Source organism: Orycteropus afer, unplaced genomic scaffold (genome assembly GCF_000298275.1).
Source record: "Orycteropus afer afer isolate SDZICR_OR568_19922 unplaced genomic scaffold, OryAfe1.0 scaffold00097, whole genome shotgun sequence".
Taxonomy (NCBI): domain Eukaryota; kingdom Metazoa; phylum Chordata; class Mammalia; order Tubulidentata; family Orycteropodidae; genus Orycteropus; species Orycteropus afer.
The window spans coordinates 3,844,474-3,860,073 of NW_006921684.1; the positions used below are offsets into that span (position 1 = coordinate 3,844,474).

The 15,600-nt window shown below is 39.7% G+C and overlaps 1 protein-coding gene across 1 annotated transcript in view; it reads right to left on the reverse strand.

Moving 5' to 3' along the window:
• PPM1H (protein phosphatase, Mg2+/Mn2+ dependent 1H) overlaps nt 1-15,600 on the reverse strand; it is a 410,854-nt gene that overhangs the window by 11,436 nt on the left and 383,818 nt on the right. Inside the window, exon 9 of the mRNA XM_007942726.1 lies at nt 10,232-10,383. Within this exon, the coding sequence (XP_007940917.1) occupies nt 10,232-10,383 (152 nt within the window). The remainder of the gene's footprint in view (nt 1-10,231; nt 10,384-15,600) is intronic.

Sequence of the window (15,600 nt, forward strand, 5' to 3'; positions counted from 1 at the left end):
ACGTCTTATTTACACTATTAAGATGCTATCTAATCCCCTTGGTGGGCCATAAGCACCTCACATTTGCATAGTCTCAGCTAGTCATTTGATGGGAGTCACAAAGACCATGGCTAGAAGAACCATATTAAGTAATTCATTGTATTGCAGCTGCTCAGAGACTGTCTTAGGCAGGCCCTAGGCTGACTTCCAACTTTCCATACACCTGAATATGCTAAACACATTGCAAAAGAAACAAAAATGCAGATTTTACCTAGTCCCCAAACACCAAATCAAACACTCATGTATTTGTTCTTAAAACCTGTAACTGATATGGTCATATGCATGGGAAGCATAGTTTTTGAAAACCGTATGGAACTGCTAGAAATTAGTTCAGCTAACTCCTGAAAAGATTAAAGAACCTTTGTCTTTTTGCCAACATAAATTTCATATTATCAAGGAAATGCAAACTAGCACTTAATACCTGCATTAATACCTCCTGTAGTACTGGTGGATAGTTTACTATTAACCTTCCACTAATTAGTCCCTTTCTTATGAAGACACACAGCTATTTGAGCCACTGAAATCTTGGACATGAAGAAGGACAACAGAAGTGTGAACATCTAGGTTTCCTCTCATTAGAGACATGTTCTATGTGATGTATAGTATTTAGGTACTTACAGATTTATTACCCCATGAAAAGCCCCTCGAGTTTCATGGTAGGGGAGTGGGGGGTGGTCATTAGGTCCAAGATACATAGATGAAGTTTTTTCCACACACAGGTTTTGTGAAATGAAGGACTGTGCAAAGCTTTGCAAAGTTCTGCTTGGGCATTTGGAACGTGAATTCATGCCATAGTTTCATGTTTGGTTAACTCCTCTCTGGCCCCAGTTCCTCTCTGCTTTGCCCATTCCCTTCCCCTTTAGTAATATCAACAATTTACTTCTTTCTGACAAAATCTTAAGCATCATCTTTGAGTGTTTGCATACTTGCCTCCATCTTGAATAGTCTTCCTAGGAGACCCACCACTAAACCTCCTGCCTTTACAGAGAGAATAGTCAATCCCAGATATTTTGCCTCAGAAGACCCCTTCCAGGCCTTTCTCTAAGCACCCTCTCCAAACTGTGCAGGATCCTTATGCCTCAGAAGAGAACCTTACTGAATGATATGAAACTACAGGGCTATGTAGTCGAACCTTCATGACTTTTAAAAACTCTGTCCCAGAATGTGAGCTTAGTGTATTTTCTATGAATGGTTCATTTCATGACCCCACAAAGGATTCACAGAACCGGCAGCTCTGCTCCACTGCAGGGCAAACTCCAATAAAAAGATAGAAAGAAACCCACCACCTCATATTGTATCTTATACATAAATCTCCTTTTTATTTTCTGGTTCCTTTCTCAAGTCAGTTCAAAAGAGCAAAAGGACTTAATAAGATACACTGGGGCCAAGAAGATCATCCAGCTCATTTTTACTCTATCTCTGTCAGAGAGGATGGTGTGAGGGTCAGCACGTTACAAACACATCTTTATGCTAATCATCTCTTCCCTCACAATGCACTCCGGAGTGGGAGAAGCTATTTTATATTCCCTGTTGGGGAGGATGTCATCAGAGGAAGACAATGCTTGGCAATTTGTTGAGAATGGCTGTCATTGGGAGGAAAAAGAAAAGTAAAAAGAAAGAAACCCTGCACAAAACACAAAAGCCAAACAATCAAACAACAGAATGCAAAAGTCCTGCCTGTCACAGGGCTAGTTCCCTGCCTCTTTCTGTCTTGCTTCCTTACACTAGACAAGACTAGAAACCTGGCAGAACTCAAATTAAAACAGACTCACTCAAAACCTCAAGAGAAGAAATATTTTGTTGTTCTTCTCATTTGCTTTGTTCTTTCTTCTGCCCCAGGCTGCCCACTCTAGGGAGTATATCTTTCTTTTCTCATTTTTTATCAGACAATAATGCTGACCTCATTTGGTCAGCCCCCACAGACATGGACCCAAGGACCATTCACTCCTTGTGCCCTCTTCTCTCCCCTTCATGAATAAATAGGCAAACTTTTGGTCTTTGGCTACACATGGGATAGAATAAAATCTTCTGGCTGAAGAAGGGCTAACAAATCCTCTAGAATTATAGTGGGTTTCTTTATCACAGAAATTATGACTTAGGCTAAAATTCATTAGTGAGATTCCCACTCATATTTCCATTTTGTGCAACAAGATCAGAACAGCTCTCAGTCAGGAAGGCACTTTCAGGCAATAAATGCCCACCTCTTGGCTTTCCCCAAAACTACATTTCCGGTAGCTGCCTTCTCCAGGAAGGAAATAGCAGCAGAGGCTTTCACTGAACCATCACCATGGCTCTTGGGACTGAGCTCTCTGTATTCCTGCCCTGCCAAGGAAACACACTAAGCCAGGGTTATTTTGCACAGATTTTTGCACAGATATGTGTAAATATGCCACACACATGGGAGAGAACATCATTTTACATAATTCCTAAGTCATGAGTTTGCAACAAATTAAGTTTCTTTACCTACCCAAGATCAATGCACCCAGCTACTCTAGGGAGATGCACCCTTTGGATCAAGCAGCCATGGAGACACCAGAGGGATAGCACTCACATAAAGGGAAAGCTTGACAAACATTCCTGTTTGGAAGGCATGGATGACAGGGGCACAGGGAGGGGGTGGTCACAGGGAGGAGAGGGAGAGGGGAGGAGAGTCTTTTATGATTGGGGATGGTAATCGGGCTGTGAAATCAGATATGCATGAACTGTTGAATGTAAAATAAGTTTACTATGTAAATTTGCACCCACAGCACAATGAAAAAAAATCAAAACAACAAAAACAAATTAAGTTTCTTTGATTTCCCAGTATGGCTTGAATTACTAAGGAACACATGGGGTAGAAAAATAATCCATATCTCATGTTTTTCACCCTCAGATTGTACAGAACGTTTCCTGATTATGGATTAGAATGAACAAATTAAACAAGTTCCATATCAATGCCACAGACTTCCTTTCCCACAACTAGTTTTCACATTCATATTAATCTTGTGAATTCATAACGCTTGGCTGATCTGGCCCCTATTTGCCACTCACACTTCCTCTGTTGACACTCTACCCCATGCCAAGCCTAGGCAGCCATACTGACTGTTAGGTTCCTTGAATGTGCCATGTTCTTCCTCCCCCATCTTCACCCCACCCCTACACTGTCTGGCTCAGGCTTATTTATTCTTCAGGTGTAAATTGAGCTATCCCATCCTCTGAGAAGCTGTCGTGGGCATCGCTTGCTCTGACTTAGGCCTCCTCTCTTTACACACTCATACTGTATGCACTCATACTGTAATTTCTTGTTTATACTTCTGTAACCCCCTCTAGACTTTAAACTCCAAAAGCACAGGAACTAGGCCAGTCTTCCTCACGGATTCTTCTACATGACTTAGCCCCTCAAGTAGGTCCTTAATAACATTTCCTGAATGAATGAATATGAATGGGATTTATCTGGCAAAGAAAACCTTGGTCCATAATTTCTGTCTAAGATCTTAAAAATCAACCATAAGTTCAATTTTCTGATCTCCAGCCTGATATTCTATCTCCTACTAATAAAACTGTACTCATCTTGCAATTTTCCCTTTCTACTCATTCATCTCTGATACAGGACTCTTTCTAAGGCTTTGGATTGCCATCTTTCCTGAAAGCACATCGAAAAACACTTTTTCTTTCCTGTCTTCTTTTTTTCATGGAGATCCTTGTGACCCTGGCTGTTCAGGCAACAGTTCTCATGGACCCTGGAGGCTGCTCTGACCTGGTGTGCACCTGCTCAGCCACAACACTGCCCATGGGTTCCTGCTCTTTGGCAGACAGATTCGTTTTTATGGAGAGAGAGTGGATGGTAAGCAAGACCAGGCCAGCTTGGAGAGATTAAAAAAAAAAAAAAAAAAACACAAACACTTTTAACTCATAACTGTCAGTTGGCTTTGCAAAACTTTGTAAAAACAGTCATAGTAGAGAAAATCCAACATGAGTCTGTTGTAACAAGGAGGATGCAAACCCCAGGTTAAAACTAAAAACTCAACCAAGTCAAAAACTCACTGTCACTGAGTTGATTCTGACTCATAGTGACCCCCACTGTGTATCACAGGTGGTAAATTTTTATGGAAGTAGATTGCCTCATCTTCCTTCTGCAGAGCTGCTGGTGGATTTGAACTGCCAACCTTCTGGTTAGCAGTCAAATACCTTAGGCACTGAACCACCAGAGCTCCTAAAAGCTCAACAGGAATTCAAGTAAAAGTGTCTTCAATTACAATACCATCAATTCCTTTGTACCTAAGCAAAATTACATCAAACTACCCTCGGAAGAGAGATGTTGTACTTCCATTTTTTTTCCTCTAAAAGAATGTTTTTCTTGTTAAATATACACAACATACAATAATAACAACAAACACTTAATATTAGTGCTTACTATATGCACTACTAGATGGGGGCTCTGGTGGCATAGTGCCTAAAGCATTTCACTGCTAACCAGAAGGCTGGTGGTTCAAACTCACCAGCCACTCCTTGGAAGGAAGACCAGGCAATCTAGTTCCATAGAGATACCACCTCAGAAACCCAAGGAGGGGTCACTATGAGTTGAATCGACTTGACGGCAGTGAGTTTTTTTTTTTTTTTTTTTTCCTTATGTGATTTGGGTGAAAATTTACAAGAGCAAATCCACTTTCCATATAGCAGTTCACTTACTTTGTCTCATGGCATTGACTACAATTTACCACAATGCAACAGCTCCCCTCCCATTTCTTCCCCATAGTTACCTCTTCCCTGTGTCCATTCCTCCATGCACTCCTGCCCCCTGAGCTGTCTTCTTGTGCATAAACAGCCTTTCTTTCTCCCATGGTTGTTCTCTCCAAGGAGTGCATATCCCTAGTGTAAATATTCAACTCATATGCCTGTCTTTTGTTTGGCTGGAAGCCACTGGAGTGGATTCAATTTCACACCTGAAGGGCAGCCAGGGGCCATAGTCTCAGTGGTTCCACCAGGCTCTATTAGACCAGCAAACCTGGCCCCCCCCACTTTTTTTTCTTTCCAAATTATTTTGCATTTTGTTCCACACTGTTTTCCCTCTCTATCCAGGATCTCCTACATAGATCCCCCTCTGAGTGGTTGACAGTAGTAGCTGGGCACCATCTAGTTCTTCTAGTCTCATAGTCATATAGGCTGAGCATCACATTTTGTACCAGTCTCTTGGACTAATTATTTCCATGAATCTTTGGTTTTCTTCATTCTTCTTTGTGCTGGATGAGGAGAGAACCATCGTTGCATCTAGATGGCTGCTTGCAAGCTCAAGATCCCAGTTGCTACAGTGAGTTTTTTTATTTTATATGCCAGATACTTCACTTTATATAGGGGTATAAGACTGGTAGCATTGGAATCCCCATTTACAGATGAAGAATCCAAGGCACAGAAACTTCTTAAAGGTCACAAAGCCAGAAGTGGCAGAGCCAGGATGTGACCTCAGGCAGTCCGACTACATTCTAGGTTCTTAATCACTAGACTATACCATCTCTTGTATTTTACATATAAACTAATGTATATAACATACGTACAATTCAAAAATAAAATGAACAATCACGTACCGGCCACCTAGTTAAAAGAGCAGAAAATACCAGTGAATATCTTAGAAGTCTACTGTGGGCCCCTCCTCAAGCACGTATTCCCTTTTGTCCCTGCCACCTACTCTCCCAAGGCAACTCAAACCCACTACCGTAGAGTCGTATCCGACTCATAGCGAACCCTCCTTGGCAGTATCACTACAGAAGTAGATTGCCCAATCTTACTTCCAAGGAGTGGCTGGCGGATTTGAACCACCAGCCTTCTGGTTAGCAGTCATATACCTTAGGCACTACACTACCAGAGCTCCTAAGGCAACTATTATCCTCAAATTTAGGTTAATTATCTTGATTTCCTTTATGGTTTATATTTACATACAGTTTAATATCTAGATCCCTAAATATATTAGTTTTACACTTTATATAAGTAGAATCATAATGCGTGTTTCTTCTGGGACTTGCCTATTAAACTCAACATTATGTTTTGGAGAGTCCTCCTATTAATGAGTATACTTTTGGTTCATTCCTTTTCAGTGCTGTAAAGTATTCCATTCTTTGTTTATCCATCCTACATTTGGGCTTGTAAGTTGCTTCTAGTTTTTGCAATAAAAACATCATGGATATCTTTGTGAAGCCTCATGATGCAAGAATTTATCCAGGAAACTTAGTTTGTAGATTTTAGGAGCATCAGAATCCCCCAGAGGGTTTGTTAAAACACAAATTGTTGGGCCCTACGTTTTTGAGTTTCTGATTTGGGGGTCTGGTAATTTGAGTTTCTAACATGGTGATGTTGATAGCACAGCAACCTGAGGGCCATTCTTTCAGAATCATTACTCCAAGTATCTTGGTTTCCTAATGCTACTTACTGTAACAGAAATACCCCAAGTGGGTAACTTTAAAGAACAGAAATTCATTTTCTCCCAGTTCTGGAGACTAAAAGGCCAAATCAGGGTCTTGCCTTTGTTAATTCTTTCTGTGAGCTTCTCTCCTAGTTTCTGGTATCTGCCAGCGATCTTTGCAAGGTGGCATTCCCTGGCATCTGTTTTCCCCTTGCAGGTGTGTTTCAGTCTGTATTCTGGTCTTTTCTTGAATCAAAAGTGATTAGGTTTAGGATCCACCCTACTCTGGTATGACCTCATTAATATAACAAAAGAAAAATCCTATTTCCAAAGAAATCTCACTCGTAAGTACAAGGGTCAAGATTTCAACGCATACTTTTTTGGGACACAATTCATTCCATAAACAAGTGTACAGACCTAGGGGTAGAACTGTTGGGTTATAAGATATGCTTATGCTCTACTTTACCAGGTATGGAAAGTTGTCTTCCAAAGTAATTCTACAAATTCACAAATCTACCTGCAGTGTATGAGAGTTCCAGTTGCTTCACATCCTTGCTAACTCTTAAAATTATCACTTTTTAAATGCTTCTAATCTGGTGAGCAACCATATCTCAGAGTGTTTTTAATTTGTACTTCTCTGATTTATTGAGATTGAATTTTTAAAATAATATTTATGTTTATTTTTCTTTCATATATATTTTTTAAATTTAATTTTTGTGTGTATAATGTCTGTATGACTCTTGCTCCTTTTTCTATTGGATTGTGCTTGCTTTATTGATTTTTGGGAATTCTTTATGTATTATTGATACAAATCCCTTTTCTGTTATAAAAATTGAAATATCTTCTCCAAGTTCACAGATTGTCTTTTTTGTCTCTTTAACTCATCTTTTGAAGAAGTGATGGAATTTTATTCCATTTATCTTAGGAATGCCCATAATTCTTGTTTTTCTTGCAGGTGACTAGCAACTTTTGCCACTTAAAGATTAAATACCTCTTTATATGCTGTACTTCATTCTGACTCATTTTAAAAGTCTTTTAAGTCAACCATGTGTGTGTCTTTCAGTGTTTTCTCTTAAAACATTTCTTTGTATAATGTTTAGCATTGCCATTTAAAGTTGTAAATGTTTACATGCTTTATACTCTGAGTCAGCTTTGTTCCAGTGCACATGCATAGTGTCACTATGTGGTAATTATTTAACATTTTCTATAGATCCACATTTTAATAATTATTTGGGGTAATAATAGTAACCAACATTTGTGGTGTGCTTTTCCATTTATAAAGGAGCTCTGGTGGCATAGTGCTTAAAGCATTTGACTGCTAACCAGAAGGTTGGAGGTTCAAACCCACCAGCCACTCCCTGGAAGGAATACTAGGCGATCTACTTCGGTAAGGATTTACCACCTCAGAAACCTAAAGGGGTCGCTATGAGTCAGAATCGACTCAATGGCCGTGAGCTTGATTTGGTTTCTGAAGAACAAAATTCGTGCTTGTAGTGTAGTCAAATTTATCAAACTTACTTTTTTAAAAAAAGATTTTTTTTTTTAATTGTGGTTTTGGTGAAAGTTTATAGAGCAAATTGGTTTTCCATTCAACAATCTATACACACTCTGTTTTGTGACATTTACCGTGATCCCTACACTATAACAGCATTCTTCCCACTTTCTTTGCCCATCCCTTCTCTGTGCTCTTTTTTTTCATTCCCTCCCACTTTCTTAACTCTATCCCTGGGCAAATGCCATCCTCTAGATCTCATATGCTTGATTGTTGTAATGAGTGCATACTCTCCTGATGTTACTGTTCACCTTATAGGCCTATCTATTGACAAATTTCCTTCTATTTTTGTACTCACTGTGCCTTGTTTAAGAAATCCTTCCCAACTCTAAGGTCGTAAAGACAGTTCTCATGCTATTTTCTAAAAGTTGTATTTACTATTGCATTTCACATTTAAGTCTTAATTTACTTAGACTTGATTTTAAATAAGAATCCTATTTCTATTTTTCCTACACGGTTTCAGTTTCCGACGTTGTCTTAATATCAAGTAGGGTAAGACCCATCCCCACCCCCACTCCCACACACCTCCTGCCTCCATTCTTCATACATGTTACATTCTTGGTATTTTGCTCTTCCACATATATTTTAGAATCAGCTTGTCAAGTTCTACAAAAACTTCAGTTGGTATCTTCAATAATTTCACTGATGTTATAGACAATTTTGGGGTAATTAATATCCTTACAATGTTGAGTCTTCCTATTTAAGAATATATATATATATATATAAATAATCTCCTCTTACTACATTAATTTTTGCTGCATCTACATTATTGCTATTTTTTATTTTATATCTTGTGCCATTTTTCATTAATCTTACAAGAAATTTATCTATTTTGTTAGTTATGTTAAAGAAGCAAATTTTAGCTTTTTTATCTATCTTTATTTTATATTCTCTAATTCGCTATTTTTCTTTTTTTCTTCCATTACTTTACCTGGATTTATTCTGTTCTCACTTCTAAATTGGATGCTATTATGGAAATAAGGACCATAGATTCAATACTTTACTCCTTTGGCTTCTTAGAACCTTAAAGATACAAGAATTTTTTGTATATGTTTCTGTGGATAATATAGGTAGAACAACATGAATTAGCCAGGTAATGATTAATTTTATTTATTAACTTGGTAAGGCTGTGGTATCTAGTTGTTTGGCCAAACACTAGTTTTTGCTATGAAGGTATTTACATGTGATTAACACTTACAATTAGTTGACTTTAAGTGTATCAGATTACCCTCCATAATGTAGGTGGGCCTCCTCCAATCAGCTGAAGGCCTAAAGAGCAAAAAGTGAAGTTTTCCAAGAGAGAAGGAATTCTGTCTCAAGACTCTTAACATACACATCTTGCCAGTGTTCCCAGCCTGTAAATTTCCTACATTCAACCACTATTTCTATCATCATTTCCCTTCTCTTTGTCCCTCTGAGCCACATTCTGGATTACTGATTCAAATCAATTTTCCATTTCAGCAAAAACTTTTGTTTTTCCAGTTATCTCTAATCTGTTTGATCCATTGAATATCTAATTCCAATTTTTATATTCTTCATCTCTAAAAGTTCCATTGCCTCATTTAAGAAATCTATTTAGTCATTTTTATAGTTTCTTCTTTCTTCTTATATTTTCAGTGCTTTTAAAACACTTTCTGAAACATGTTAAATATTTATATATTTTGTCTCTTGATTCCAATAATGTATTTACAGGTCCAACTGTGTTGTCTATTGTTTCTTCTGGCTTTCACTCACGGTGACTTGTTTCCTTGTGTTCTGAGTTAAAGCTCCCTTTCTACAGAGGGGATTTCTCTTTACTGCTGAGAGGAACCTACAGTTGTTTAGATATTTACATTGCCATTCTGTTAAAAAGGTATACCTACTCTAATCTTTCTATCCTTCCCAATGTTTCTCAAAGATAATTCCCCCATGGATAAAAATCATTGCTGGGAGCACCTGCCGTCACTTTCTTCAGCAGGATCAAAGACTGGATTATTCCCACTTCGGAGGATATGAAGTAAGAATGTGAGAGAGATATACTGTTGAAATACCTAAAAAATTATTATTTTTTAACCACTTATATCTACGTAAAGCTTAAGGAGGATTTTTATTTGGCTGAAAAAATACCTATAGCAAGAGTGTCCATTTTGCAGTTTGGTTACTAACCCATTTGTATCAGCCTCTACTATAAATCAGTAATGATCAACATTACATGATTATTATTTATTTCAGTCATGTCATGAAAGACTGCTTGAGGAACCACCTTATAATCACACCAGCACACAAACCTGTGAGGGTCATCTGGATCACAGTTAGGAAGAAACTGGGTGATAGCTTCTGCCACTTCTTCATTTGATAAAACATCCCAGAGTCCATCAGTGGCCAAGATCAGCACATCATCTGCTCCATGCTCATATTTGGAGAGATCATAGATTCTTACCTACAAAGAACAGGAACATACTGGCTTAGGAAGTTGGGAACACATCTTCTAAAGCCCCACAAGTCACAAAATTATTTCCTCTAACAATTCCCCTTCCCTTTTCCTGCCCAGCCTAATGGTTTTCAGGTTTGCATTATAACATATTTGATAATGCAGCATGCTTTGTGACAGGGGCAGCTTCCATTTGAGACTTGTTTGTAAAGACACGTGGGGCCCAATACACAACTGCAAAAGAGCCCAAAGGGTGTGCTTAATAATTGACAAGGAAGAAACTGATTGCAAATTTAATATCTGACGTGTTGTGGGCATAATGACTTACTAGTAGATACTGGGTTAGCCAAAAGAGCTGCAAGAGTCTTGCTTGCTTCTTTTCTTCTTTTGTGGATTCATTCAGCAATCATTTAGTAAGGGCCCACTTTGTGCCAGATGCTATAGGTATAAATAAGAGATTTCCCTGCTTCCAAGGAGCTCTCAGTATGTGGGGAAGTAAAGGCCAATACAGAGTTCTTAGTAATTACTCTGTATGCATTTGTCTGGGGCTGAGGAGACATACTTTATTTAATAGACTCACTTGAAACCTTCTTTGGCTTACTTGCTCCAAGGCCCAAGTGGCCAGACTCTGTTAAAGATGGGGCTGAGGCTTAACTCAGGTTTGAGGAACCCCTCAAGCTATGCCAAGTTACAAAGAACATGTCCTTAGTCTGAATCTCCAAAGTCTGTCTTAGCAAATGTTAAGTTTCTCCTCATCTCTAACACCCTGAATCAATTAGATGTTTCAACACCTACTACCTAAGTTCTTTGAAAAGAACAGAGCAGCCTTGTCAAAACTAATAAGAACAAAAGTCAGGTGTCGTTTGGGTGTGGCCAGAACTCTATGTTCATCCTCCTTCATCGGGGGTGGAGATTCATTGCTGTTCCCTCCCATTTTGGTAGATGGAGTTGGGACATTGGAATCAGCCCCTGTCTACACTAGCTTGTAAGTGGAGGACAGTACCAGTTCAATTTCATCTATGCTCTGACTCCATCAAACAACTCCTCTACCCCCCCATTACTCAATCCTATTTTCTAATAGCAAGGCCAAGTAAGAGCTATAGGTCAAGGAGGAGAGATGTGATCAGTTGTTAGTTCCAGACCTAGAAGGAATACATTTCTAAGAGGGCACAGACTGTTCAAATCTGGGTTTAAAAGCCAAGCCTCCCATGTTTAGAAAGGTTTGCCTGGGCCCATGAAATCTTGCTGTGGGGCTGGTACTGTGGACTAACAGCCAACACTGAGCAGCAGGACACACACAAAAAAATCCCATTCCTACTCATGGAGCCCTTGGCAAATGAGCTCAAATTAAAAGCAGGCTCCAGGTGCCAGACATCAGTGGCCTGTGCACTAAAAAAAATAAAAAATATATACATATAAAAACCAAACCCACTGCCATCTAGGGGATTCTGACTCATAACAACTCTATAGGACAGAGTAGAACTGCTCCATAGGCGTTAACAAGGCTATTAATTTTTATGGAAGCAGACTGCCTCATCTTTCTCCTGTGGAGCAGCTGGTGGGTTTGAACTGCCAGTCTTCTGGTTAGTAGCCCAATGCTCTAACCACAGCACCACCAGAGCTCCTTGGCCTGTGCACTAGTTGCTAACAATTAGCTAATGGTTCGGCTCAAGAACACTTGGAGGAAGAGCACTCAGGGGTATACTCACTAGCTTTTAACATCTTCTAAAAAGGCATGTTCACTTGAGGATAAGCTTACATTCTGGAGAGGGCACTGAGCCTTATGAGCCAAATTAAAACAGGAAGGGGAAAGTAAGTTTACAGCAGACTGGAAAGTCCGAAATGCCAGAATTCTTACTCAGGCCACTGAGCTAACTACATCTGATTTTAACTCTATCAGAAGCAACCAAATCCCCTTTTGCTTCATTCCCTGTGGTTCTTAAAGCAATGCTTTTCAAACTTTAATATGCAAAAAAAAAAAAAAATCACCTAGGGAATCCTATTAAAATTCAGATTCTAATTTAGTTCCGGAGTTGTAAGCTGTCATCAAGTTGCCTGCAACTCATGGTTGACCACATGCACAATGGAACAAAACACTGCACCATCTCCAGCATCAGTTGCAGATCAGACTGCTATGGTCCATAGCGTTCTCACTGGCTGATTTTTGGAAGTAGACTTCCAGGCCTTTCTTCCCAGTCCATTGTAGTCTGGAAGCTGCACTTCAACATCACAGTAACACACAAGCTTTTTTATCCTTTGGCTGGCTCCAGTCACCACAGAAATTTATTATAGATATTTCCTGTATTAGTTTCCTATAGCTGCTGTAGCAAAGTACCACAAACTGGGTTACTAAAAAACAATCATCTGTTCAACATCCTATTAACACACAAGCTTTCACTGATGGATGGTGGCTCGGTATAAGGTATATCAGGAATCAACCTGTATCTCTTGAATAGAAGGCAAGAATCCTACCACTGAACCATCAGTGTCTCAAATAATTCTAGAGTAGGGCCTGAGATTCTGCATTTCTCACGTGCTCCCAGGTGATGCCAATGCTGCAGGTCCATGACCACACTTTGAGTACCAAGGCCACAGAGGATTTCTACTGATTTGAAAACAAGGAAATCAAGGGCTCTGTGAACTTTGTGATGCCTATATAGGCTATCCCCTAGCGTAGGCTAGGTTGTTGTTCTAGGTCTGTGGAGTCAATTTTGACTCACAGTGACCCCATGTGATAGAGGAGAACTGCCCTAAAGGGTTTTCTAGGCTGTAATCTTACAGAAGCAGATTGCCATGTCTTTCTCCTGTGGAGCCAGTGGGTGGGTTAGAACTGCCAACCTTTTAGTCAGCAGCCAAGAGACTCTTAAAAGAGATTGTGTAAGAGAGACTGCTAGCTTCTTATCTGGGTGTGTTATGGGTTGAATTCCTGCTCTCCCTCCCCCCAAAAAAGGTATGTTCATGTCCTAAGATACACAATACCTGTGAATATAACCTTATTTTGGAAACAAGGTCTATGCAAATATAATCAAGTTAAGATAAACCCATACTGGATTAGGAAAAACCCTAATCCACTGACAGGTATCTTTATAAGAGAAAGGAAAGGGAGATTGGGACACACCGACACACGAGACACACAGAGAGGCTAAAGCTGTGTGAAGATGGAAGTAGAGACTGCAGTGATGTGTCTACAAGACAAGCAATGCCAAGGATTTCTGGCGTTCAATGAAGCAGGAGGGGTGTATGGAACAGACCGTTTCCTAGTGCCTTCAGAAGCAGGATGGCTCTGTTGACACCTTGATTTCAAGATTTTAAGTTCCCATCCTCCAAAACTATGACAGAATATATATATATATATTTTTTTTTTTTGTAACCCAGTTTGTGGTACTTTGTTACAGCAGCTATAGGAAACTAATACAGGGAATATCTATAATAAATTTCTGTGGTGACTGGAGCCGGCCAAAGGATAGAAAAGGTTAAGTAAAGAGGGGTGGGGTGCTGTGGATGCAAGGTGGCCCAATCTTATGCTTGTAGCTAAATAGTAGATTCCATCAGCCTCCCAGCTCCTTCTAAAAAAGAAGTTTTCATGTCTAAAGATAACATCTATGTAATTTTGGGACCTGCCCTGTGAGTAGGGTGCCAAAACCTCTGCAAGTTTCTGCTTTCTGTTGGTACAAGAAATGTGGAGTGTTGAACTGTTCAAACTGAAGTTATCCTGCCCACAACTCAAATGGAAGCTTGACCAGCAGAATGCGTGTGGGTTAATAAATACAAATGTATTAAAAAAATGCTACTTTGACTTCTATCAACAAATTGAATCCTTCCCTAATGCGATTATTCACTTTTCTCTAATGCACACACAGCTCTAACATGAAATCTCTTTCGATACCATTCTCCAAGTAATTTTTATGTAAATAATAAAAAGCCGGTCACAACCCTATTCCCTGAGGCACTCCCCAATTAACCTCCTTTTAGATTTTTACTGCTACCCTTTGTTTCCTGCCCTTTAGCCAATTTCCAAAGGACTTTGCCAACTTTCCACTCACAACTTGTGTCTTATATATTAACCCGTGATGTAGAATACTTTGTGAAAATGCTTTCAGAAAAATGGGCTGCTGTGCAAGCCATCCCACTGCATGCTCATCTTCTCAGCAGCCAGTGCTTCAAAGGATTCCAGGAGGCTCCAGAGTCCTGACCTTTCTTCCCCGTAGCCATGTTGGCCCTCCTCAGTCAGACTGCACTCACATCCCAAAGTTCCCCTGTTCAATTCCTTAGATAGTTTCTTAATGTTGCTGGAAGTCTCACATCAAACTAATGGGCTCTGAGGCACCCCAAGACTCAGATATCTGGACAGAAAGACTCTCAGTAGGTCCAGAAAGCATGCTACTTAAATGCCTTTGTCTACACAGGAGCTGGTGAACATGTCCGAGCTTCTAGTAACTTTACCCCATGCTCCCATCTGCCAAGAGGGGAGAAAATGGCCACACAAATCTGAGATTCTTGCAGTTTCTCAGAGCAAGTGAGAGATGGGGTTGTGTGGCGCTATCTGCCTTCTTATTGCCTTCGTTATGTTTATTGTTTACTAAACACTCGCTATATGCCAGACTGCTTGGGTGGTGCAAATGGTTAATGTGCTGGCTGCTAATTAAAAGGTTGGAAATTGGAGTGTACCCAGAAGTGCCTTGGAAGAAAGTCCTGGCAATCTACTCCTGCAAAATCAGCCATTTCAAAACCCTGTGAAGCACAGTTCTACTCTGACACATGAGGTAGCCACAAATCAAAGTCAACTTGCCGGCACCTGGTTGACTTATAGTGAATACTCAATATATACTAAACCAGCTTCAGAATTGCTCTCTCTCCCCCACCCTCGCCCCAGTATTCAACTGCTGGAGGCTAGAGATCTCATTTAATACTGATGCTATATGCCTGACAATATTTTTCCTAGTGGTAAACCACAGTAGCTCTTCAGAACATATTTGCTGACACAAAGAATAAATGGGGGAGGAAGATAAGAAACAAAAATTAAAATATATGAAACCCATCCAGAAGATCTAATCTCATGATGATCCAACTGTTTTCACTTCTTAGCTCTATACTCCCTAACAGTCACCAATTGTAATAACAGCACCAAATGGGCTGATATTTAATGGAAGTAGCAAACTCTTTTCTTTCCCCTGTCATCAGGGGAGCTGCTAACAAATAGAAAAACACTCAGAAATGAGGGAGCAG